Genomic DNA, 27665 nt, shown 5'->3' on the forward strand with positions numbered 1-27665 from the left:
AGCAAGACTTTTGTCTCTAGGATGAATCCTACTTGGTTGTTTTGCATGATTTTTTAAATTAGTTGAATTATTAAGGAGCTTTGCATCAGTGTTCAAAGAAATTGGTCTATAATTCTTTTCAGTTGAGTCTGGTTTGGGGATAAGTGCAGTTTTTTTGCAGTACATTTTAGCATTGTGAAGTTCTGAAATATTTTTGAGAGAAGGAAGTTGCATTACTTCAAAGTTTTGTAGCTAATGAAAGTGTAACATTTTTCCACAGAAACAATTTTAAATTGTATACATTTGCAAAAAATGCAACTATGATACAAGAGAAAAAATTCAAATAGTGACCATTTATTTAACATGAAGAAAACAATTTGTAATCTTAGTGTGTGGTCCTGGCACAAAAACAGACCCAATGACCAATGGTACAGAATTGAAAACTCAAGACGTAAGCCCAAAGACCTACAGCCATCTACTATTTGGTAAAGGAACCAAAAAATAAGATGATTAAAAAGAGAACATAAATGGTGATTGGAGGATTGGATATGCATAAGTAGAAAACTGAAATTGGTTCCCTAGCTGTCACCTGTACCAACATCAATTCAAAATGGATCAAGGGCCTCAATGTAAGAACTGGAACTATGGATTTTTCTGAGTAAAGTTTTGGGGCTCAGTAAATCAAAGAATTGACAAGCGGGATTACATAGAACTCAGAAGTTTCTGCATGGCAAAGGAAATATTAAGCTAAAAAGACAGCCTACAGAATGGGAGAACATATTTTCCAGCTATACAACAAACCTAACAGCTGCAATAAACAAAAAGCTCAAAGAACTAAGTTTAATTAACAAATGGGCAAATAAAATGAGCTAAATAAACTTCCCAGAAGAAGTAAAAATGACAGAGACAAATGAAGACATGTTCAACACCTCCCACCACAAAGGAAATAGAAATAAAAACACTGAGATTCCATCTCACCCCAGTTAGAATGGCCTTCAACAAGACTACAAACAATAACAGATCGATATGGGGGAAGGAACCCTAACACATTGATAGAAATGTTCAATCACTCTGGAAAGCAGTTTGGAGATCCCTCAAAAAGCTAAAAACAGAATTATCCTAAGATCCTGCAATATCACTCTTGGACATTTATTCAAAAGATTAGAAATCAGGATACAGTAAAGCCACTTGAAAAACTATGTTCACTGATATACTGTTCACCATAGCTCAGGGATGGAAACAGCCAGATATCCGTAGATGGATGGCTGAGTCAGGAAAATGTGGCATACATAATGGAATTTTATTAATAATTAGGAAGAATATTACATCATCTGCAAAGACAAGGATGGAATTGAAAACAATTGTGTTAAGTGAGGCCCAGAGAGACAAAGGATACATTATTTTCTCTCTCATGTAGAAATGAGAATTAATTTATAAATGCACAAGTAAACATATACAAGGTTGCATGAGAGTGTATATGAATGTATAACCCAATATGGTATATGCAATGGAGAATTCAAATAGTACAATTCCTTAGAAAAACAGTCTAATAAAATGAATACCAAGAATGTGGCACTTGAAGAGAAGGGGAATCAAAAGGACGAGGATAGATGACTGAAGAGAGGAAGGGCGAATGCAGTAATAATATTTAGTGCAGATCCAAACTAGGAAATTGAGGAGGGACTGGGTTGAGGGATATAGGGACAATGATGGAAGGAGTGACAGAAAGATGAATTACAAACTGAGTAATTGAATGGTATAACTCCTTTGTACAACTATTTAAGAGTAATAAAATATAATTTCAAAATTTAGCATTCATGTACAATAAATAATACTGAAAGATAGCATGTAAAAGAAACACATACCTCCTGTTTTTTTTTCGGGTAAAGAAATCTTTCCATCTGATATAGCATCAACAAGATCTTGAAATTCTGCAGGAACATCAGCTTGCTTCCAGCGCTCATTGTCTAAGAGAAGGCTATTTAAAAGTAAGAGGAAAGGAAAGTACACTTTCATAATATTTCAAAAATACTTTCTTCTCTTCTGGTTTTTTTTTTTTGTTGTTTTTTCTGGGGGGTAGGGTTGTTTTTGGGTTTTTTTGGTGTTTTGAGGAATAGTCTCCCTGACTAGTCTCGACCTCAGGATTCTCCTGTTCCAGGATTAGGCTAGGGTTACAGGCATTAACTTAACTCAGCTTAATAACGTTTTCTTTGGTGAATAATAGTATTTTTTAAATGCTCACACCTTATGAAATTGAAGCCATTCATGGACAGTAACAATTTAGAACGTGTTTTATCTCCTAGACTAACCAAGAAGAGTGAGGAAATGAATTTACTTGAGTGATAAAGCATTAATGTTCTTCCTGATAAGTACGGTAATAGAAGTATACATTCTAACTCCATTTGGAGGTTAAGAAATATCATTTTAGTTTCACATTCTGCCTTAATTAAAAAAACAAAAACAGGAATTCAACTAGTGAGTTAATTTTTCTTTTAAAAATAAAACTATGCTACATAAAGGAAGCAAAACCCAAAGAATGAATGGGCATGATACCTGAGTTTGGTTTTTCTTTCTTCATGAAACCTATTTACAAATTTATTAGCTTGGCTCTGAAGTGCTCCAAGTAATGATGTGCTTTTTCTTCCACAGACCTGTTCAGTGTCTGCAATGAATGTTTCCATTAATCTAGAGAGAGTTATGAATTCCATGGAATTTAGCTTCTCAAGAAAACCATCCTAAGTTTTAAAAATAAGACAAAAATTATGACACAGAGTATAACACTAAATATGGATAAGCTGAATAAATGTTAACATTAACTATATTCTCTTCATATTAATTATATATATTAAGAATAACTATTATTTTAAATTAAATTTCCCAATACCTCAAACCCCTAAAAGTTGGACATGAAAAGCTGAATTTACTTAAATTTGATTCTGATACCTTCATAACTAAAAAAGTAACTCAAGGGCTGGGGATATAGCCTAGTGGCAAGAGTGCCTGCCTCGGATACACGAGGCCCTAGGTTCGATTCCCCAGCACCACATATACAGAAAACGGCCAGAAGTGGCGCTGTGGCTCAAGTGGCAGAGTGCTAGCCTTGAGCGGGAAGAAGCCAGGGACGGTGCTCGGGCCCTGAGTCCAAGGCCCAGGACTGGCCAAAAAAAAAAGTAACTCAAATGAATTATCATACAATAACTAATTTGGCTATTTCTATATATAAACATGTATGTATACACATATAAATTAGAATATTAGATTCAAATTATTAAGGAATATATATTAAAATAATTCCTTTACTCATTTAGCTGAAAATAATGTGATTTGTCCTACTTCTTTTCTTGTTTTCAGTGGTACTATAGTTTGAATTCAGAGCCTTACGCTTGCTAAGCAGGCTCTCTACCACTTGAATTATACCTCTAGCCTTTCCTGCTTTACTTTGGGACAGTCTCTCCCTTTTGACTAGGCCAGCCTATACCACACTCGTCCTATTTATGCTTTCTGAGTACCGGACAGGTGCACTCACCTCCCATGCCAGCTATTGGTAGAGAAAGAGGTCTTGCTAAACTTTCTGCCAGGCTGTTCTCAAACCCTGATGCTCCTGTTCTTTGCCCCCCAAGTGCTTGGAATTACAAGGTACATGCTACAATGCCCAGTGTATCCTATTTCTTTTATTTCAACAGCTCCCTCAGACACACCAGTAATGCTATTAATTGTATTGTGTTCAAAGTATAATACACACTATGGGGAACATAGAGATACATGCAAAGACTGCAGACCTCTAAAATAATTACACTATGTATAAAAGTAAAATAGCTAAAGCTTTATGAAAATACCTTTGCTCTTGACATAAGAAATTTGACAGCTCGATCATGACATGTATCTGAGGCACTGTACAATAACTCTTGGATATTATTTGCCAGCTTTCCTAGCTCTAAGTCAGTTAATTTCATGTCTTCACTGGTCCTAAAAATGATAAAAGGATTTAGTAAGGGATAACTGAAAACACAGTACTTTTCACAGGTGATGTATCAATGAAAACATACAGATTTGAGGAAAAACTGTGATGTAGCAAATACTTTATAATGATGGAACATCAATTAAACATAACTCAAATATATATTTTACTAAAATTTTATAATTTTTTCTCTCGTTATCGTGTGCGTGTGTGCGTGTGTGTGTGTGTGTGTGTGTTTGCAGTTGCTTCTGAGTAATACTTGCCAGGTAGATAGCTTACCGCTGGGGCCACATCTTCATCTCTTTTTTTGTACTGGTTAAGATCTCTTTTTCTTGCCCAGATCTATGCCTGGACTATAACCTATTTTATACTTTCCATCCTGGCTAAGATGACAGGTGTCTGCAACCATGTCTACCTTCTTCCTTTCAGATAAAGTCTCAGGAACTTTGTTCCCTTGGCTACTGTAAAACGGGGATCCTCTAAGATCTTACCTTCTATGCAACTCAAATTACAGGTGTGAACCACCAGCACCCAAGTCTGTTGTAATATATTTAATACATAATCATATTCATTGAAAAATTGGCAGATATTAGCAAAAAATAATTTTGAGAGGTTCAGCACAAAGTGATAGCTATGGCAAGGCATCTGCATGACACAGTAGGAAGAGGAAGCAAGAAGGAATGTCAGTTTATGACAAAGAAGTCCTCTTTTTACTTATAAATATGAATGACTTCATATTATACCACATGTAATACATCATTACATACATCACTTAATAGCTTACTGATAGTATATGCTGGGACTGGACATGAACACACTAGGTTCATTCCTTCAAGGAAGTTGTAACCAAACAGAATATACTGTTTTCGATTTTGAAGGCTGTGTTTAAAACATTTGCCCCAGGGGCATATAAAAGACTAGTGATTCCATGCTACCAGCTGTGTTACTATAAGCTAAGTGCCTTAATGTCATTTTTCCTCCCTTTCAGCTGAACTAAGATGTTTCAAAATATGCAAAAGGCTCTGATATATCTGTACAACATAAATTTGAAGCAAGTCACCACTCTAAAGGTATTACCTGTGATCTTTATAATATCACTAACTTATTAACTGATATTTTAAAACTAATAGAAGCAATGATGTTCTTAAAGTATTCAGCCTGGATAGGTAATGGCTATTTACAAATGAGGACACTAAATCTTAAAAACTTTTTTTAAGTACCCTACCCATGGTCACAAGTTAAGAGGGCAGGACTAGAATCCAAAATTAGTCCATCTATAATTGACTGTGTTTCCTCTGCTCCATCACTTACTTCAATAAAAACAGTCTGGTAGTATTCAATACCAGCTCCCATAAAAATATCTGCTTAAATTTCAAGGTTCAAACTTTCTACTGAAATAGTTTTATTTTCTAAAGGGCTGCTAAAATTTAAACTCTTGGCAATATGCTATTAATTTAAGAGAAATAAACAGAAGATAGCAAATAAACAAAAGTAAAGCTTTTAAAAAGATGACTTTATCCAAAGAGCTGGAAAGTATTCGTTAGTAAATTTAATTTGTTGTCACTTTGCTTTTAAAAAGATTTTTAAATTTATTTGCCTCAAACTTTCATTTTATTGGGGGGGGGAGCAAAAATAAATGAACCCAAATAATAGCTGGGTGCTGGTGGCTCAAATTTGTAATCCTAGCTGAGGACCACAGTTTGAAGGCAACCTGGGCAGCAAAGTGCGTGAGACTTTCATTTTCAATTAACTACCAAAAACTAGAGGAGAAGCTATGGCTAAGGTAATAGAGTACTAGCCTTAAGCAAAAGAGCTCAGAGACAGCATGATAGAGCTGGGAACGTGGCTTAGCAGTAGAGTGCTTGCCTAGTATGCATGAAGCCCTGGGTTCAATTCCTCAGCACCACATAAACTGAAAAGGCTGGAAGTGGCGCTGTAGCTCAAAAGGTAGAGTGCTAGCCTTGAGCAAAAAGAAGCCAGAGACAGTGCTTAGGCCCTGAGTCCAAGCCCCAGGACTCGACAAAAATAAAAGGAAATAAACATGGGATAGAGTTTGGGTCATTTGGCAACAGGTCTCTAACACTACTGCCAAATGATTCAGAAATGTTTTAAGGTGAGAGACTAAGAAAGAGAAGAGGGAGGGAAAGAGAAACAAGGAGGGAGACACAGGCAAAACAGAAAACTGGAAACAATTGGAGAATCTACATAAAGGATTCTAGAAATGTTTTGCAGTATTATGGCCAATTTTCTGAAAAATGTGAAGTAATTTTAAAACAAAGTGATTTTTAAGACAATAATATTTTTAAACTGTGATCCATTCGGAAATCCACATCTTTTGAAAACCAAGTTCCCCTAATACAAAAAATATAAAACAGCCGAACACAATGATTTTACATGAAATTCTAGCTATTTGGGATGCAGAAATCAGGAGAATCATGATTCAAAGACAGCTTGGGCATAAAGTTCACAGTTCTCCTCTCAACCAATTAAAAAAAAAAAGGTGTCATCCAAAGACCTAATATCCAAAATATGCAAAGACTTCTTGCTCAAGAAACTAAACCCCACCAAACCTAATAATCCAATCACTAAGTGGGCAAAGGAGCTAAGAAGAGACTTCTCAAAGAGATAAGAATGGCAAAGAAACACAGGATGAAAAATGTTCATCATTCCATCCCATAAAGAAATGCAATCAAGGGGCTGGGGATATGGCCTAGTGGCAAGAGAGCTTGCCTCGTATACATGAGGCCCTGGGTTCGATTCCCCAGCACCACATATACAGAAAACGGCCAGAAGTGGCACTGTGGCTCAAGTGGCAGAGTGCTAGCCTTGAGCTGGAAGAAGCCAGGGACAGTGCTCAGGCCCTGAGTCCAAGGCCCAGGACTGGCCAAAACAAAAAAAAAAAAAGAAATGCAATCAAAACAACTCTGAGATCTCATCTCAACTATTAGCTTGGCCAACATTGTGAATTGCAACCATAAGTGTTGCCATAGATGTGCACTGTTGGTGGGAATGTAAACGAGTACAATCACTCTAAACAGCAGCCTGGAGATTCCTCAAAAAACTAAACATAGATACCACTCCTGGGCATCTACCCAGAACATCAGGATCAGGATACAATAAAGACACCTGCACATGCACAGCCATGTTCACTGCTGCACTATTCACAGTAGCCAAGTTATGGAAACAGCCCAAATGTCCTACAATAAATGAGTGGATCAAATAAATGTGGTTCCTATACACAATGGGATTTAGAATAATATTCTGTCATTTGCAAAGAAATGGATGGCCCTAGAATAAATCACGGTAAGTGTGGTAAGTCAAGCTCGGAGAGACAAGCAGTGCGTGTTTTCTCTCATAGGCAGAAGCTAGGCTTGAAATACACTAGGACATGATAAATTATATAGGACTCTAAGCCTTGACACACTCAGCACCTTCCTCTTGAACTTCTAAAACTTTTTTTTTGAAAAAAAATAAGCCATTATCTCAGCTACAAGAGAAGCACAAACACAAAGATAAAGATTCAGATTCAGACTTGCCTGTGTATAAATGTGAGACCCTACTCAAAAAATAACTATACCCTCTGCACATCACCTTTACAAAAAATATACAACTATAGCAACAAGGGGTGTGGTCATGAAGGCAGGGTGGGCCTCCTGGAAAGTGCAGGTCCTTTGCTCATACTCCAATACCAAAAAGCAAAACCAAACAAAAATGACCAAAGCAAAATTACTTCTGTCCTAGTAACTAAATCATCTAAGTGGTCTGAGCACCAGCTATTAAATGAAGTATTTAATTAATTAGACAATTTGGTAAATAATCTTTTTCATCCTTAAAATTCTATAATTTCTCCACTAGCTTCAATGCTTGCCTGTATACTTCTCACACATTTTCAAAAGGATATATGTTTCATAAAATTAATATACTTTTGTTAGAGTTCCAAGACAAAAGTTTAGATGGGTTCTGAGTAAACTGCATAAGATGATTCATTGTCTTCTCTTTCTGTAACAGCTGCCATACTCACATAATATCCACACCTCCTGGAGTAGATGACGATGTCTGTTCTTTGCTGGATGAAGAATCAGTAGTACATTCAGGTTCAGATACTGAATCACTGCTGCAGGGCTCACTATTTGGAGACGCATTTCTTTGAGAGGTAGTGTCAACTACTGAAGGTGCTAATTCACCCTCACTGAATGCATCACTTATAAACATGCCTTCATGGGTTAAATAAGCCACCTCTGTGTCCAATGAATTGTCTTTTGCAGCATTCTTCTGCTGGGAAATCTCCTCCAGCTCTCTAGCCCTTTGGTTTTTGTCAAGAACTGAGAGAACAACACTGTGAATTATATTCAATGTGGCCTACCAAAAAAAGAAAAAGGAAAAAAAGGGATACATTTTTAAAGGATTTAAAACTGCTTGCACTTGAAGTTCTTTAAAGTGAATTCTGTGCACATAATTCTAAAGATCAATGATAATAAAGGAGACAAGGTTATATATATGGCAGAATTTCTACTAATATTTCATTTCATGGTAAAAGTGATCTGTTAAAAATCACTAAAGCGGGCTGAGAATATGGCCTAGTGGCAAGAGCACTTGCCTCCTACACATGAAGCTCTCAGTTCGATTCCCCAGCACCACATATATGGAAAACGGCCAGAAGGGGGCACTGTGGCTCAGGTGGCAGAGTGCTAGCCTTGAGCAAAAAGAAGCCAGGGACAGTGCTCAGGCCCTGAGTCCAAGGCCCAGGACTGGCCAAAACATAAAAAAATAAAAAATAAAAATCACTAAAGCGATTTCACTGATTTTTTTTAAAGTGAAAATCTCCCAAAACTGTATTACATAACTTCTCTCACCTCTTAAATCGGCTATATTATACATTCATAACTTACCTAAAGAATCCTAATAGTTGATATGGCTGCCTCAAAGAATAACAATTCACATTCCTTAGCATGCTGAGGCCTTTCCCAGCTCTTATTTCATACCGCCTCTCGGCTATTTAGTCACTATTCTAGACATTCTGGTTCTTTTTGTACTAACACTCCAAGATTGTTCCTATCGTCCTCGGCACCTTCCTCTTGGACAAAATGATAAGATAGTCTTACCTTAACTCTCTGCAGGAAAATTGTAAACTTAGAGAAAATATCCTTTAATAAGTCAAACCACTGAGGGAAATTCAACATTCTCATCTGATCTGCAAGCCTAAAAAACAATAATTTAAACAAAAATAATGATCATCTCTGGACCAATCCAAAGTATCTTTAAACTGGAAGAAACACTATTAAATATGATTAAATTTATATGAGAAAAATCTATACAATGTAAATAAAATAGAAATTTTTATAACATTTAAACATATTTTATTATAATTTTTAGAAAAATATTAAAGTTTTATAATAATAACATTTTATCCAACTCTAATAGAATCTTTGAGCTGGTCAATTACTAATCAACTCCTACTTATTTAAATATCTTTAAGTCTAAGCATACACAAGCATACATTTGATCCCATGTGAATGTGCTATGTTGACAGAAAAACATTTATCAGTTTTGGTTAAGAGTAAGGACATCTTCTGTAATTAAAAATAAGAACATAGCATCTCCCTCAACAAAGTTAATAACCTACTTTTCTAACTAGAAAGTAAAAAGTATATACTTTGCCACAAGTGAGAGAAAAATTCTAAATGTTTATTAGGATTACTAGCTGAACAACTCTGTCGTGACAGCTCTTCCACACTCCAATTTTCTCATCTTAACATGGGGAAAGCAATAGAATCTATCTCATGTGGTTGTTGTAAATATTGAATAGGTTGATAAAAAGTACTTAGAGCAATGCATTGTAATTTTTAATGTTTTGTATAAACCATTATTATTGATAGTCAACACTAATAAGCAACTCCAAAGATGAAGCAGACTGATTAAAAATAGAACCCCATATACTTTACAGTACTAAAATGACTTATCACTTTAAATTTTTAATAAATACTGTGGCATCCAAGGGTTTACTCTATTAAAAATTACTCTGTATTAGATAGTAAATTCTCTAATTAAATTGACAAGAAGAGTCACTAAAACTCATGTCCACTGGCCCTAACAGAGTGCTAATGACATGTTCTCCAACTCCCAACAGCAACACCTTTACTACAGTGCTTCAACTTAATTCTGAAATCAAGTTTTCACCAAGCAACTATATGTGCATCTATGTATACATGTATACTGTTTGTTTGTTTTGATTGTGAGATTTGAACTCAAGGCCTGGACATTATCCCTTAGCTTTCTCGCTCAAGGCTAGCATTCTACCACTTTGTGGCACAGCATCACTTCCAGTTTTCTGGTGGTTAATTGGAGATGAAGAGTATCATAGACTTTCCTGCCCCAGTTGACTTTGGACAGATCCTCTGATCTCAACCTCCTGAACAGCTAGGATTACAGGCGTGAGCTGCCACCACCCAGCACTAGGCAATAATACAGAAATTAAAATTCCACAATCTCCTATTCTGTGAGTTTGTCCTAGAGAAATTTCAATTTCCACATCATCATTCATATCTTAGGCAAGTTTAGATATCTACATGAGAGTCACAAAGCACTTAATACTACTCAAAATAATAGATTAGGAATTTCAAAAGTGAAATACGGGCAATTCAAAAATAAATTTGAGCTCATTTTTAATTATAGCTAAATAAATTAAATTATCTCCTATCCCACTATAATTAATAATCTTCAACAACCCCTGCTTCCTATCTTCCTTCTCTCTCTCTCCCACCCATCCTCTTTGTCTTGGGAGGCCAACCTTCAGGGCTTGACCAATGAGCAGTCTACATTCGTAAAGACTGGAAGAAGAAAATACAATCACCTTCCCTCATCCAATTTTATATTCTGTAGAGTAACCTACACTCAATATGGTCCAAGATATTAAATTTCAAAAGCCCAGAAACAAACAATTTAAGAGTTTTTCAAACTGTGTGCTATTCTGAATAGTACGATGCCTGCTTCTTCCCACCCAGGAAATAAATTTGACCTGTTGTATATGTAACCTGATCATTAGTCGCTTAGTACCTATCTGTTATCAGATCAACTGTCTCAGTATCTTGATGTTTTAGTCCAAGTAACTTCCATTATATATAATAATGGCCCCAGAGTCTAAGAGTTGTGATACAAAAGGAGGCACCAGAAACATTTAAGGGCAGAATAATTTTGTCACTATGTGGCAATGCTACAAGATATATAGTAAAACAAAACAAAAACATTGCATATGTAAGATTCAGTTTTATATGGTGGTCTTGGAACGGGACTCCTGCAGATAGGACGAGCTATCCTGTTGTACTTATTCCTCCGGTTCCCTTCCTAAGGATTACCTAACCTCAGGCTGATGACTTTTCTCCTACTCAAGGACATAGCTGTTTTTCATTTCTACTCTCTTTCTCCTGAATTCTGTTAACTGCTCTTTTCCCTTACCTCTTACAAGTATCTCATTGTTAGATGTGATTTTTTTTACATGCTACCCCAAACTCAGTAAACAATTCCTTATTTAAATCATTCTAATTTGAGTCATCCTTTTCCTGACAAAAACCAACAAATCTATATCTTTATACTTACTTTACAACAACATCTGTGTCTATATCTTCTATTTGTGAAACTTTATTAATCACACACTGCAAAATTTAAGAAAAACAAAAGAATTCAATTAATAGCTTTTAGAATCCTAAGTATTCCATGTTTCATTTGTATGGTAGAAAGCACTCAGTACAATAATTTTTCCAGACTTATATATTAACTCAGTGTTTGACATACTAAACCATTATCTTACCCTATTAACTATTTTATAATACATTTAAACCTAACAATTAAAATGTCATTTTATTAAAAGCTGTTCAAAATCATGCACTAGAGAAAGTAGAACTATATTATTTAAGAGAAACTAAGTATGGCCCCTATTAAAATGTCTTTCCAATACACACATATTGGAGATTCACATTTCCTTGTACTATACAACAATTATAAAGTTAAAACAAGATTTGTATTTAAACTTCAGGAAAATGTCAGAATTAAAACTTTATAGAAAAATACATAGAGAAAATTATAACATTATGTTTATAATGCAATATTTTTAACAAATGGAATGCATCAGCTCAACCCAAATTCATTCAGCTCATGAAATTAAATGTTGTCTCTTCTTCCTTCCCAGTTACTACTTCATTGCAAAAGATTTTATTATCTTGGTTTCTAAACTACAGATTAATTTTGCCTGTATCTGAATTTTACAGAAGTGGAAGCATATAACTTTACTTGTATGCCTGGCTTCTTTAGCTTTACATTAGCTCTGTAATATCTATGTGTGCAGTTTTGAATAACACATTCATTCTCATCCTATGTAATAGTCCACTATACAAATATAATTTAGTTCTACTTATGCTTTCCACTCATGATGGGATTTAGAATGATTCCAGTTCATTATAACAATGCTGCCAGGAACATTCTACTGTATTTTGATGAATATATCTAAGTATTTCTGTTGGGTGAATACTTAGGAATTGAAATGAAGAATAGTAACATGTACGTATATTTACCAACTGTTGCCAACAATTTTCCAAAGTGTTTATGCCAATTAAAAAAAAGTGTTTTAATGTGTTTGAGACAGATACATAGGAGAAGGTGATGGTAATTTTTTTGCTTACTTTTACATAAACATTAAAAACTTATATGTATGTTCAATATAAAAATGGTAAAGCTGAATGTCAGTAGCTCACACCTGTAATCCTAGCTACTCAGAAAGCTGGGATCTGAGGATGCCAATTCAAAGCCAGCCCAGACATACAAACCCAAGAGATTATTTCATTCAATTAACAAGGGAGAAAAAAACTGGAAGTGTAGTAAGGCTCACAACCTTCAGTGAAAAAGCTAAGAGCATGAGGCTCTGAACTCAAACCCCAATATGGGCACCAAGAGAAAATATGAAAAGAAAAAAAAAAAGGATGATGATGAATTAAGCCTAATAAACACATTTAAAATTGTACTATCTTTTACATATAGAAAAACTGAACTTCAATGAAAATCATGAAAAACTAAACAATACATCTATTTCCATTTAAAATCCTAGTTTCTTATCATTAAGTGTTAAAAAGAAACGAACATTTATCTAGTGTTGGTGAGCATAAAACTTGGAAAGTCTTTTTAGACAGCAATTCAGTTCTATGTATTAAACAACTTAAAAAATTATTTCACTCTCTGACCAGTTAATTCCACTTTGGAAATTAATCTAAGAAAATACTGTTAATATGACCAATGAAGAACAAACAAAATAACTAGATGTCTTTCACTGTGTTATTTATAAAGTCTAATTGAAAACAACCTAAATATTCACCAGAGTGGAAAGGCTGAAAAGATTTAGGCAACAAACATACTGTTGATAAAATTTTATGTAACAAGCTGTTACTGAAGGCCTCTATAATAAGAAAATAAGCTCAGCCTGGTGGCTCACAATGCAATCCTAGCTACTTAGGAGGCTGAGATCTGCAGATCATGGTTCAATGCCAGCCCAGACAGGAAAGTTCCTGAGACTTATCTCCAATAAACTACTCAGAAAAAGCCAGAAATAAAGTTTTAGCTCAAGCAGCAGAGCACTAACTTTGAGCAGAAGCAGCTCAGTGCCCAGGACAAGGTCAAGCCCCAGGACCAGAACAATAAAAGAAAAAAAAATGCTTACAATGATTCTGACTAAAATTTATGGTCAAAATCGTATGTGTATTATGACAGCAATAATAAGAAAAATCAGTAACAATCTACATACAGAAATATTCTTACATTGATCATGTTGGCCAGTAGGTATATGTTTTTCTATCTTTCCATATTTTCAATTTTTAAATAAATCAATGAAGTATTATTATATTGCATATTACATGTATTTTAGGTGACATAAAAACAAAACTTCTTAAGATTCTAGAACACACATAAAATAAAAAGGTACAATTACCTGTTTAATTATATTCTTTGCGGCAATAATCATTTCTTCACCATAGGTTTCTAAAAAATTAAGTTTTCTTTGTTTTAAAAGTCCAAATACAAGAGATACTAGTCTTTCCTATTAAAATAAAAGAAAACTATGTAATTGCACATTTTAAATCTGTAATAATCTCATTTAGAGGCAGAAATATTCAATACCAAGGGCTGTCTGATTCTCAAATCTCTATCTTATACCTGGTCTTTCCAGAAATCTAAAAGAATCTTTCTCCAAGCAATCTTATCAGATTTTGGATCACACTGCAACAAAGCTGGTTAGGGGACATAAGACATTGGCAATCTTGCCCTAGTTACCACTGATCATTAATAAATAGTCCCAATGTTTGTTTTCAATTCATAGTCCAAAAGACAGGAATGACAACCTGGACTCTCAGTGGGAAGTCAACTGCTCACATACCTCTTTATAACCACCTGATTATGAGTCACGGACTTTGAATGTATTTACTAGTTCCTGAAAGTGATGAGCACTGAGAAGTTACCAGATAAAGCGAATTTCTATCATGAACATGTTTTATATCTGTGTGTATATATATTTTGTGTATATGTTTTATATATAACAGGTTTATGATATATAATACATATATACATACACATACATGTATATACAGACATAAAACATGTTCATGATAGTGGTATTCAATGAATTTGAGTAACTAAAAATTTATCATATAATGATCACTTTGTGTAACAAATTCTAATACATATGTGCACACATAAAGTATAAGCTCATTTATTCATCCTATATCTCTATTTTGAACTTGCTTTGTAAGCTATAAAGGCCTCATTTCAATTTTAATTCTTAAGTTATAAAATTATTTTATTCTTTAATTTCATAGGATACTCAACATTTATGGTGCTTGTTAAGGTCCCATGGCTATTGAAGGGCTTCAGAGGTCTCATAAGATCTGATAGTTAAGCTAATTTTGTTCACCATAACCTGAGAAGAGTATGTTCTAAACTAAAGATGTCAGGAAGTAACATTACACAATCATATCACAGTTGAAAGTGCATACCTCTTCTAAAACTTGACAGTCGTCTTCCAGTGGCCTATTTAAGTCATTGTGAGAATAAGTAGAAAATTCTGCAATCATCATTTTATCTATCAATTTCTCTAATTCACAAAGTTGTAATCCCAAATGCCTACAAAAGGAAAAATAAGTTACATATATTCATCTTAAAACACAAATTTACTTTCAAAGCAACTAGTAGGCAAAACTTTTCTAGCTGACTCTATTCAATAATGTGATGTTTTAGTAAACTGGAGATCCATCAGCCAAGACAGCTGCAATAATTTTACATCATCTCCAGAATTCTATTGTTGTTTTTTTAAAGATCTTTAAACTCTAAACAGTAAAATATGCTGTGGAAAACCTGGGTAATTTTATGTCACAGACAAAATATTCAGATATTCTAAGTCCTTCATCTTTTTTTTGCCAGTCTTGGGACTTGAACTCAGGGCTTGAGCACCGTTCCTGGCTTCTTTTTGCCAACTTGAGCCACAGCGCCACTTCTGGCCTTTTCTATATACGTGGTGCTGAGGAATCGAACCTAGGGCTTCATGTATACGAGGCAAGCACTCTTGCCACTAGGCCATATTCCCAGCCCCTCCTTCATTAATTTTTACTGACTAATAGTGGTAGATCCCTAACCAGGTTCATTTATTCAAAAAATCTAAGTGTCTATCAAATGTCTAATCTGTACCAGACCCTGTTCCAAGTGAGCATAAATCATGTGAAGGACCACAAGTAACACACTGATTCAACTTAACCTCTGTCATGATCACTTTAAGTTACTGTATTTCAGCTCTAAGATGTAAGCTTAAGTCATTTGAACATACAGGTAAAAATAAAGAAGTACTGTCATTTACAAAAGGATGTTCACTATATATTCTAATATCCTCATTAAAACAATAAGCCTAGATAACATTGTTGGTCTAAAGCATTTCCAAATGTAAGAATGCAAGAAAGAAAAATCTGTTCATGCCTAAAGAAAATGATTTTAAAGTACTATAGCTTTTATGTTCGATGTATCAGTTTATTTTAATTTTAAAAAACTCATCTGGGGGGGCTGGGGATATAGCCTAGTGGCAAGAGTGCCAGCCTCGGATACACGAGGCCCTAGGTTCGATTCCCCAGCACCACATATACAGAAAACGGCCAGAAGCGGCGCTGTGGCTCAAGTGGCAGAGTGCTAGCCTTGAGCGGGAAGAAGCCAGGGACAGTGCTCAGGCCCTGAGTCCAAGGCCCAGGACTGGCCAAAAAAAAAAACTCATCTTGGGGGGGGGGGGGGGTGCTGGGAATGTGGCTTAGCGGTACAGTGCTTGCCTAGCGTGCATGAAGCCCTGGCTTTAATTCCTGAGCACCACATAAACAGAAAAAGCCAGAAGTGGCACTGTGGCTCAAGTGGTAGAGTACTACTAGCCTTGAGCAAAAAGAAGCCAGGGACAGTGCTCAGGCCGTGAGTTCAAGCCCGAGGACTGGGGGGGGGGGGGAACCTCATCTTGGGTTGGGGCTATAACTCATTGGTACAGCACTTACCTAATATACACAAGGCCCGAGATTCTAGTCCTAGAACCACAAAAACTGATTTAATTTTTTAAAAAGCTCTAGGTGGTTGTGGTAGTAAATACTTATAATCCCTAGGAGACTGTAAATTTAAGACCAGTATGAATTGCCCCCTTCCTGGTGCATATATGATATATACACACACACCATTTTGCTCTGGGATAACTTTAAACAAACTTGGTATATATTAAATATAAATTTAAAATAACCATATAAAATAAATACATTGATTTGAAAAAGCCCTTAATGTCCACATCTGTCTTTTACAGAAAAAAAATCTGGAATATGGTACAATTTTAAAGAAACAGTTAAAACCATTTGTACACAACTTATGGGGTAAGATGATCAATTTTGAAACAAATCTGACTACTGAAATAACAGGTAAGCTTACAAATATAATATCAAAATATTTCTTAGAAGCCATTAGAAGATTAATGAATTTCTCATAAAAACCAAAATAGCACAATATACTAATTCAGAACATACTCAATAGTACAAACTAAAATACTATCATGGTAATATGGCAGAAGCTAGTAAAATGGCACAGGTAATTACCCTTTGATCTAGGAATTCCACTGCTTGAAATCTATCTCAAAAACACTGACAAAGATACAAAAAGAACATACATTCACTATACTATTACTGACAGTAACAAAGAAATGGAAACATCACAAATGTTGGCCACTACGAACTAGTTGAATAAAAGGTAATACATGCTTAAAGAAACAGAAAGTACTTTTAGAAGAATTAAGAAGTGCCTGTATATTGCAATAGATGTTTCTCAACCTTTATTCTTTTTTACACATAAAAATTTATGACATTTTAATATCACACATCTACTGTACATTTGTCAATGCATTAAAGCTCTTTGGAATGCCAAAACCATAAAATATCCAACTTTTTTGCCATTCAAAAACTCATTTGGGGCCTCTTAGGGAAAAGAGATATCTGTATTAGAAGGCATGCCATAGAGCATGGTACAATATCCAGGGTAATCACAGAAAGGCGGAAAAAAGTAAGCACAATGCGATAGTATTTATCCTAGAATGGGAGATCAATAAACTCAACACTATAACTTTTCAAACAGCCAAATTACTGATATCTTGGCTTCTTCTCAAAGCACATAATGTAAAAATCTTCTTACTGAAATATTTGAAATCTAAATTATATAAGATTATAGAATCAGATAGTATGTTGAATATTTTTGATACAATCAATAATAGTCCCTGAAATAGAATCTCAAGATGGTATTTGGTCTAAAACCACAAGAAGCTAGAAAATATAATAAACACTTAATATTTTCAACCTTTTATTGTTTTTGCCAGTCCTGGGGGTTAAACACAGGGCGGCTGGGTACTGTCCCTGAACATCTTTTGCTCAAGACTAAGGCTCTATACCTTAGCCACAGGGTCACTTTGGTTTTTTCTGAGTAGTTATTGGAGGTAAGAGTCTCAGACTTTCCTGCCCAGGTTGGCTTCCCACCACAATCCACATATCTCAGCCACCTGGGTAGCAGTAGCTAGGATTACAGGCACAAGCCACCAGGGCCCAGCTTCCACCTTCTCTTTAAAAAAAAAGAGCGAAGCATGGTAACACAGACTATAATCCCAACTATTTGGGAGGCAGAGGTAAAAGGATTTAGTTACCAGGACTTTACCTTTGAAACAAAATATAATAAGATAATTAATTTTAAAAATGGCTATAGGATACAATAGAAAACAAACTAGTTTCTGTATTTATTTGGGAGAGCAGGGGAAGTAGTGCCAGTCCTTGGGCTTGAACTCAGGGCTGGGCACTGTCCCTGAGCTTTTCTGCTCAAGGCTTTTGCTTTAGCACTCTGAGTCACAGTGTCACTTCCAGCTTTTCTTTTTTCTTTTTGTGCTTACTTGGAGATAAGAGTCTCATGGACTTTGTTGCCTGGGCTGGCCTTGAACTTCAATCCTCGGATCTTAATCTCCTGAGTAGCTAGAACTATAGGTGTGAGTCACCAACATTTAGCCATTAACTTTTATTTTTTTATTTTTTTGGCCAGTCCTGGGGCTTGGACTCAGGGCCTGAGCACTGTCCCTGACTTCTTTTTGCTCAAGGCTAGCACTCTGCCACTTGAGCCACAGCGCCACTTCTGGCCATTTTCTATATATGTGGTGCTGGGAAATCGAACCCAGGGCCTCATGTATATGAGGCAGGCACTCTTGCCACTAGGCCATATCCCCAGCCCCTAGCCATTAATTTTTGTCAAAAATAATTATGATTAGTTCCTAGCTCAGCAAATTGACATACATAACTTTTCACAATTTTAACATCTACAGTATTATCAAATTAGCACTAATGTTCAGAGTAATGTATTTGAGGTCCTCTAAGATGGTCACCTACTACATTAAGAAGTATAGCTTTTCAGGTCTGATAAGATGGAGAATGAATCTACTGTTTTGTAACTTGCTGTATGACTTGAAACAAGTTATCTAAGAGTTTCTAAGCCTCAGTTTTCATTATCTGTGAAAATAGGGATACTACCTATCTCATAGTTTTTGTGGCGGTAAATAATACATGCAATATACTTAGCATGGTATCTGGTTCAGAGTTCTAATGTATTTGATAAATGTCTTCAATTGCTTGGTGACAGCTCTAACTTTAAAGAAGCATGAAAAATTAACAAAAATATGAAAACTTAAAAGAGTTTCTAAATAAACCTTTACAATAAAAAAGCAAAAAATAACACAGTCCTAAACTGTAAAGTAACTGAAGCTTTCCTGTATCAAAACTTGCAAATAACCAACATTGAAGAGTATTAGTCCCGTCCATACTGGAACTTCTGTATTTTATCTGGTAGCATTTGAAGATCATTAACCTTAGCAATTCTTTCAGTTAAATTAGTATGGAGCATAAATAATATATATTATTTCAGTCATTTCACTGCTTATAGCAGAATTTAATCTCATCAGAAATAGTTTAAAATATTTATGTCCCCAAAATAAACTGTTGAGATGGTAGCTTTCTGGTACATTTGCATAGCTTGGTTTTTTTAATTTTAAAATAGTTTAGTTCCTGCCTAAAAGTTTTGCAAAAGTCGGCACCACAACAGCACCTGTAATTCTAGCTGATCAAGAAGCTGAGATTTGAGAATCATTGTTCAAAGACAGCCCAAGTAGCAAAGTCCACAAGATTCCGTCTCCTAGAGGTTTAGCTCAAGTAGTAGAACAACAGCCTTGAGTGAATAATCCTAGCAAGAGCACAAGGCTCTGAGTTAAAGCCCTAGTACCAGCAAACCATACAAAAACAGTAAAAACAAATTAATAGGTAGACAACTTTAATAACTTAAACAATGGAGTCCTTTGGTTGATCTGCCCAAATTTTTTTTTTTTTTTTTTTTTTGCCAGTCCTGGGCCTTGGACTCAGGGCCTGAGCAATGTCCCTGGCTTCCTTTTTGGTCAAGGCTAGCACTCTGCCACTTGAGCCACAGTGCCACTTCTGGCCGTTTTCTGTATATGTGGTGCTGGGGAATCGAACCCAGGGCCTCATGTATACAAGGCAAGCTCTCTCGTCACTAGGCCATATCCCCAGCCCCAGATCTGCCCAAATTTTAAGTATGATCCAATGCTTTTCTAAGATATGACCTAGGAAAATGGCTAAAATTTGGGTAGAAAGGAAAACCAATTAGGTGAAATTCCTGGTGGTAGAACAGAAACATTTTCTGCCACTAATGCTTACAGAAGACAAGAAACCTATAATACACCTACTTCTTGATGCATTAGACAAAATAAAAGACCTAAAATGAGTTATGTTCCAAACAAAGTTAAAAGGCCTTAAAAATATTTGTGAAGCTATTCAAGAAAGTAATGTTGGTACTTAACAACCTTATAGCAAAGGAAAGACAAAGCCAAGAAGTAAATCACCAGACAGGACTTAACACATTTAAAATGAGAACAAAACAGTTACAAAAAACTAGTCTTCAAGAATAAATCAGTATTCTTCCTTGAATAGAGAAATATTTTATAGAGTACTTTTAATTTTGAAAAATGCTTGCATATGGAGATGTTTATCTGATATTAGAAACTCAAGTTCTGATACCAAACTTGAATAGTTATATCCTGGAACTGACATTTGATAGGCAGCTTTACTGAAATGTTTTACATGAAAAATAAAGAATCTTCACCCATGTAGGTTCTAAAGAAAGTAACATAAAAATGAGAAAAAATGTAGATGTGTACAGCATTTTAAAGTCTTTTTTTTAAATCACATACAGAAACACATGTTTGTTTTGTTTACCCTATGCAGAATCCAGCCCAAAGTAGGCTTTAAATGTCCATGATTTACCCCAAATTTTAATTGTGAAAGTTTACATACAAATATATTTATGTAAAGAAGTTCCAATGATAGCTTTTAACAAATTCTCAAAGAGGTACCCAGACTAGCTCAGGCAGAAAAGTCCACAGGATTTTCTCCACAGACAGAAGTGAGACACTAGCACATGCCTATAATCATGACAACAATATCAAGTCCACAGTAGGTAGATCAAACCTCAGACAAGAAGCAAGACATTATTTCAAAAATAGGTAAATAAAAAATAGAACTGAGGGGCTGGGGATATGGCCTAGTGGCAAGAGGCCCTGGGTTCAATTCCCCAGCACCACATATAAAAAAATGGCCAGAAGTGGCGCTGTGGCTCAAGTGGCAGAGTGCTAGCCTTGAGCAAAAAGAAGCCAGGGACAGTGCTCAGGCCGAGTCCAAGCCCCAGGACTGGCCAAAAAAAAAAAAAAAAAAAAAATAGAACTGAAGGCAAAGGTCAAGTGGTAAAGCACTAACATGGCCACCTGTAAGACTCTGAATTTGAATCCCAACACTACCAAAGCAAAAAGTAAAAATTTTAAAGCTTTTAAAATTAATTTAAAATATACTAGCATTTATTTCTCCATATTCACCCAAAGCTATTTCAACTTTCCAAACTACAATTTGCTAAGTTATTATACTTATCTCCTAGAAATTTTATGTTTCTGTAAGTCTCATAAACATTCCTTATAGTGTTTGTCTTGCTAATACTAAAATGTCAGAATAACATTATTAAGCAGATCAATCTAGAATACTTTGAATATATGTATACTTTTAACATTACATATTAATATTTATCCTTGCTAACATTATTTCTAATGGCTTACTTAACAGACATACCGGAAGCTATGAATGCCCTGTAATTCCTGCTGTAGAACCTCTTGCGTTGTTGCTATTAAGTCCAATGCTCCAACAAATTCGGAAGTAGATAATAACACCTGCACTGTAGGCTGAGTTTGGTGTACAGTGGCCATTAACTTCAGTTTATTGTACACTTTAACACAATTATTTCTGGCAAGCGCCAGTCTTAAAACATGTAGTGATCCTTCACACATTACTTTATCAATCTGTGCAATTTTATCACGAAGCATTTTTACAGCCTGGGAGGTTTTCTTGAGGTAGTCCTGCAATTCATGTTGAGAGGTCATTGCATGAAAAAATGCTTCTGAACGCAGAGAGATCTGATGAGCAATGTTTACTTCCACAATATCCAGGTAATGGCTCAGCTTTAAAAAAATGGAAAAGAAAATCATGGAGGATTTTACGTCTATCTTTCTTGACTATGCAAATACTTTCCAGAAATGACAAAAGATTTCCACATGTATTTTAAATTCTATGTGAATTGTTTCATTATGGGATCTTCAAAATTAGGCTCTACTAAATGGAAAGGAGATGAAAGAGGCTACCCCCAAATTAATAAAAGATGATTTACCTTCTTCCTCAGTTCCTGTCATGACTATTGTACAAACATCAACTACCTCCTAAATCTACAACTATCAGTTTATAATTCTAGTTTTAAAGGTCTTAATTCTGAAAAAGAATGACCTCTACAGCCTGAACCAACATCAAACATTTATCATTCACTTAAGTAGATTATAGTCTCCACTTGCTGACCTCTTCCTTCTATGTGCTAAGAGTATTTTACATACATCTATTTTTTTCTTCATTTCAACAGCACTAGCATGTTAAATATAATATTCCCATTTTACAAATGAGAAAATCCATATACATTAAATAACTAATAAAGTTATATTGTCAGCAAGTGGCAAAAAAAAAAAGAAACTGAAATGTTAATACACATCTGTCAGTCTCAAAAACCAAAGCTCTTTTTACTTGCTGTTTCAAAATACAAGACAGATTGATGTTTTAGTCACAAATTGTAGAAAATACTGGAATTCATTTAGATGTTTCTTTCAAGGCTATTCATAAATTTTTATTTTAAATGTACTGTGCTCTTAAGAGATTAACAAATACCTTCAACAATTCATGTGTATTTTATTATAATCAAGATTCTTACAATATGTATTAAGTATGCTAAGTTTCAAATCTGGACTTACAAAACTTAATTTGTCATTTCTTCTTTTCCAACTCTATGTGACTTTTTAGACTACATTATCTTTCAATGTCCCTAGTGATTTTGTTTTTCAACTTTAATAGCTCAGACTTCAGATACTACCTCTAAATATCTTACAGTGTTCCTTAAACTACAAGAGTCACTCATACCTCCAGTTGCATTTTTTCAATAATCTATTACAATGTTTAAAAGATTACAGCCAGGAAATGCTATGTCCCTTTATTTTCTTGTTATTTTCATCTTCAGTATAGCTGTTATTTATTTTCCTAAAAAAAGCATTATGGAGCACCATATTAGGGTGGATTGTAAACTCAAGTAGAGTCAATCCTCGGAACAGTAATTGGAAAATGGATTGCTCCTTTGGGATAGAATGGAATCTATACGCTGCTGTTAATCTCTGGACAATTTTAACAGATCCAAGATAAAGTAAGGAACTTTGTCAAAATGTAAATAAATAATATCACTAAGTACCTCTTATGTCCTGCCCTCCCACAGAGGTAAGTATGGAACTCAGCACCTCATGCAAGCTAGGCTTGCTCTATCACTGAGTTACATCCCCAGCCAGGCAGTTTATCTTTTGAAACTGTCCTGATGTGGGGCTGGGAATGTGGCCTGGTGGTAGAGTGCCTGCCTAGCATGCATGATTCCTCAGCACCACATATATATAGAAAAATCCAGGAGTGACACTGTGGCTCAAGTAGTAGAGTGCTAGCCTTGAGCAAAAAGAAGCCAGGGAGGGCTGGGGATATGGCCTAGTGGCAAGAGTGCCTGCCTCGTATACATGAGGCCCTGGGTTTGATTCCCCAGCACCACATATACAGAAAATGGCCAGAAGTGGCGCTGTGGCTCAAGTGGCAGAGTGCTAGCCTTGAGCAAGAAGAAGCCAGGGACAGTGCTCAGGCCCTGAGTCCAAGCCCCAGGACTGGCCAAAAAAAAAAAAAAAAAAAACAAACAAACAAAAAGAAGCCAGGGACAGTGCTCAGGAGGGAGAAAGGGAGAAGGGGAGAAGGGGAGAGGGGGAGAGGGGGAGAGGGGGAGAGGGGGAGAGGGGGAGAGGGAGGGGGAGGGAGGGAGGGAGGGAGGGAGGGGGGGAGGGAGGGAGGGAGGGAGGGAGGGGGAGGGAGGGAGGGAGGGAGGGAGGGAGGGAGAGAGAGAGGGAAAAGAAAAGAAAGAAGGAGGGAGGGAGAGAGGGAGGGAGAGAGGGAGGGAGGGAAGGAGGGAGGGAGGGAGGGAGGGAGGGAGGGAGGGAGGGAGGGAGGGAGGGAGGGAGGGAGGGAGGGAGGGAGGGAGGGAGGGAGGGAGGGAGGGAGGGAAGAAACTGTCCTGATGTGCATTGCAGACTGGTCACAAAGACCAAGTTCAATATTTTACATTACAATGCAAACACCTTATCACATGACAGACCAACACTTTGAACAGTACAAAATAGGATGTTAATTTCCCTAATTCTGGATGTAGAATCCCCTTCTCTTTAAAACTAGCAAGATAAACTAGCTGCTATCCATTGTAATAGGAGCTTGAAAGTGCTGTCTTAGAATTCTTGCATTCCCATTCTAACAAAAAATAGAAAAGGAATCAGAATGCAAATAAAACATGACTGTGACTTACAAATAAAAAGGAAATCCACTACTTTGTCACTTGAAACACAGGGGATAAAATATTCCTTTGAATTTCAAAGCTTTTGTGATTCATCAATATTCATAATATTTCCTATTAAAATAACATCAAAGAAATAATCTTCAAGTTATTTATAAAAGTATCTGCATAGATTGGTGAGATTTTTACTGGCTTTTGTTGCTTTTCTTTTTCTGAGGTGTTTTCCTACAGTACATAAAAATGTAAAACTACAATCTGGGAGCAAGCCTTGTCTATAGACCTATCATTTTCATCAAAGTGATGAAGTTGTCCTTACTTAAGTTAAAAAAAAAAAAGGAAAAGCGAACTCATTGTCATTTTGAATTGTGAGAAAACAAATACTCATGATTCTTTCCCCACATCTCTTCTCCTGTCCTCTCTAAGTTTGTCTGTTCTTCAGTTACTGAGGAGAACTGGACCTAATTTATTGAAGTCTTTCCGAGACAAGAGTTCAGACTGCCAACCAATACCACTAAAACAAAAAGGGGTTTTCTCATTTAAAAACCATAGTCTTAGGAAGTAAACCAAGTTTTGAGAAAAAACAGAGACTAAAAGTTTCTCCTATTATCAAAGTTAAAAAAAAATCACAATAAGTTATATTCAAAGTCCTAAATTTTAAATTGCTTTCAACATGATGACTTAAAATACAGAACACTGGAAATGCTAAAGTACTTCTGACTAATATCATGAAGGCCTGTAAAACAAAAAATATAGTAGGAATACTGTAAAAAAAAATTTTGCTTCAATATTCATTCTTACTATAAAACCGAGGGAAAAGAGTATCCCAGGAAAAGCTGTTTTCTGTGATTATCATGGTTATAAAATTAGCTGATATAGAGGGACAAATACAAAGCATTCATTGTACTATCTAATACATCCTTTCAATCAATTTTAGATAAGAAGCACACAGAATCAATGCTGGTGGCTCATGCCTATAAACCTAGCTACTCAGGAGGCTGAAATCTGAGGACTATGGTTCAAGGTAAGCCCAGCAAGAAAGTCTGTAAGACTCTTACCTCCACCAAAGAAGCCAGAAGTGGAGCTGTGGCTCAAGTGGTAGAACACTAGCCTTGAGCACAAAAGGTCAGAGACAGAGCCCAGAGTCCAAGCCCAGGACTGGCACACACACACACACACACAAAGGAGCACTCCGAATGTTTTTCCTTTTTATAACAAGGGCAACTTTTATTCCATTGAACCAAAATACTACTGGTTTACCAGTTATGATTAAAATGCTGGACAAAGTACAATGGGTCATATCTGTAATCCCACATACTATGGAAGGATCCTAGTTAAAAGCCAACTCAGTCAAAAAAGTGAGATTCCCATCTCAACAAAGAAGCCAAATGTTGCAGTACTTGCCTGTAATTTCAGCCATACAGGAGACATAGGTAGGAGGATCACATTTATAGGCAAAAAGTGCAAGACTCTATCTGAAGCATAACTTAAAAGGGAAAAGGCTAGAGGTTGTGGCTCAAGTGGTAAAGCACTTGCTTTGCAAGCAACAAGGCCCTAAATTTAACATCCTAGTAGCTTAAAAAAAAAAAAGATCAGAATGTTTCTAATTATTACTAACAACAAAAATGAACTTAAGGAACTGGGGATGTAGCCAAGTGACAGAGAATTTGCCTAGTATGCATGAGGTTCTAAACTAAAACCCTAAGACTAAAAAAGAGAGAAATTTAAAGTAGAGCTTATCTGAACCCACATTAAATATCACTCTACCAAAATGATACTTTCAGTATTCTATAGGAAAAAAGTCAAGGAACAATTACCTTTTCTTGAAGTAACTTTGAGGAAGCTGCATCACGATTTCCTTTTCCACCAGCAGTATTAAAATGAGACCATGGTAAAACTGAATTAAAAGTCAGGGAATCATCCAAGGCAAAATCTGGTTTCATAAAAATCTATTAAAAGAATATATATTTCCCCAATTAGATTACAATGTTTTCTCTGTATCCAATACCCCTCCAACATCACAAAACCATAAAATGAAAATTAACTTGGATCTTGAGTGTGAACAGCAAAAGCAAATAGTAATGACTTACACAAAACTCTAGATCAGAAATTTACAACAACAACAAAAAAAGTAAACCTAGTGAGTCATGTTCAAAATACACAAGATATAAAAAAATGTTTGGCATTTACCAGAGGAGATGGTCATTCCCTTATTCTAGTCAAATTTGCTAATTTAGTCCTTGCTAGGCAAATAACAAAAGGAGGTATCATATTTGTCATAAAATTTCCAGTTTCCCACTGAATTTTTTCAATGTCAAAAATCAATTTCTCTTACATTTCTATTTTCTCCTGCTCAAAATCCCTTCAGATTTAGTTTTCAGAACAGCAAAGTAACATTTAAAACTAAAATTAATTTAGTTTTATGAAGAGATGCTCTTCTCCCGTACATACCACATTAAACTCATCAGTAAGACCTATATTACATTTTCTAAATATTTCTTGAATTCTCTTTCTATATCTCCACAGCATTCATCAGTTCAGCTCTTTGTGTTCTCTGACTAGTAAACAGCTATTTACTGATGTCCCTCCTAACATAGGGAGTTATCTGTCACTGCTGTCAGAGATACCATTCTAAAACATCAAATCTAACTGAATTAACTTCTCTGCTTAAAACTTTCTGTGAATTACCATGACTCACATCCAAATAATATTGAATGACATCCAGAATTCATTCTTTTGGATCCACTTATGCATTTGTTTCTCATCATTCCCTTTCACTAATGACATATTATGTTCTACCATCACTCAATTATCTTCCACATCTTTTTGGGAGAAGGGAAGTACAGGGGTTTTAACTCAGGACTTCACCGTTGCTAGGTAAGTATTCTACTTCTTCAGCCATAAACCCATCCCTTTATGCTTTTAGTTATTTTTCAGATAAAACCTCTGGACCTCATTCCTACCTCTATCTCCTAGTAGTTTCAAGTACAAGCATGGCCACTTCCATACTTATTTTTTTTTTGCCAGTCCTGGGCCTTGGACTCAGGGCCTGAGCACTGTCCCTGGCTTCTCTTTGCTCAAGGCTAACACTCTGCCACTTGAGCCACAGAGCCACTTTTGGCCGTTTCCTATATATGTGGTGCTGGGGAATCGAACC

General features: G+C 35.8%; 1 protein-coding gene across 4 annotated transcripts in view; it reads right to left on the reverse strand.

Moving 5' to 3' along the window:
• Nucleotides 1–27665, reverse strand: part of Vps54 (VPS54 subunit of GARP complex) — a 77058-nt gene that overhangs the window by 20201 nt on the left and 29192 nt on the right. For all 4 annotated transcript variants that reach the window (XR_007211842.1, XM_048352607.1, XM_048352606.1 and 1 more), the window contains exons 6-15: nucleotides 26326–26457; nucleotides 21682–22067; nucleotides 14965–15091; nucleotides 13905–14012; nucleotides 11531–11586; nucleotides 9040–9136; nucleotides 7959–8296; nucleotides 3816–3945; nucleotides 2533–2714; nucleotides 1845–1957 (exon numbers count right to left, since the gene is read on the reverse strand). Coding sequence is in view for 3 of the 4 variants with exons in the window: in XM_048352607.1 (XP_048208564.1) it covers nucleotides 1845–1957; nucleotides 2533–2714; nucleotides 3816–3945; nucleotides 7959–8296; nucleotides 9040–9136; nucleotides 11531–11586; nucleotides 13905–14012; nucleotides 14965–15091; nucleotides 21682–22067; nucleotides 26326–26457 (1669 nt within the window). In the remaining variant the exon portion in view is untranslated. The remainder of the gene's footprint in view (nucleotides 1–1844; nucleotides 1958–2532; nucleotides 2715–3815; nucleotides 3946–7958; nucleotides 8297–9039; nucleotides 9137–11530; nucleotides 11587–13904; nucleotides 14013–14964; nucleotides 15092–21681; nucleotides 22068–26325; nucleotides 26458–27665) is intronic.

This window comes from Perognathus longimembris, chromosome 8, assembly GCF_023159225.1.
Source record: "Perognathus longimembris pacificus isolate PPM17 chromosome 8, ASM2315922v1, whole genome shotgun sequence".
NCBI classification, from domain to species: Eukaryota; Metazoa; Chordata; class Mammalia; order Rodentia; family Heteromyidae; genus Perognathus; species Perognathus longimembris.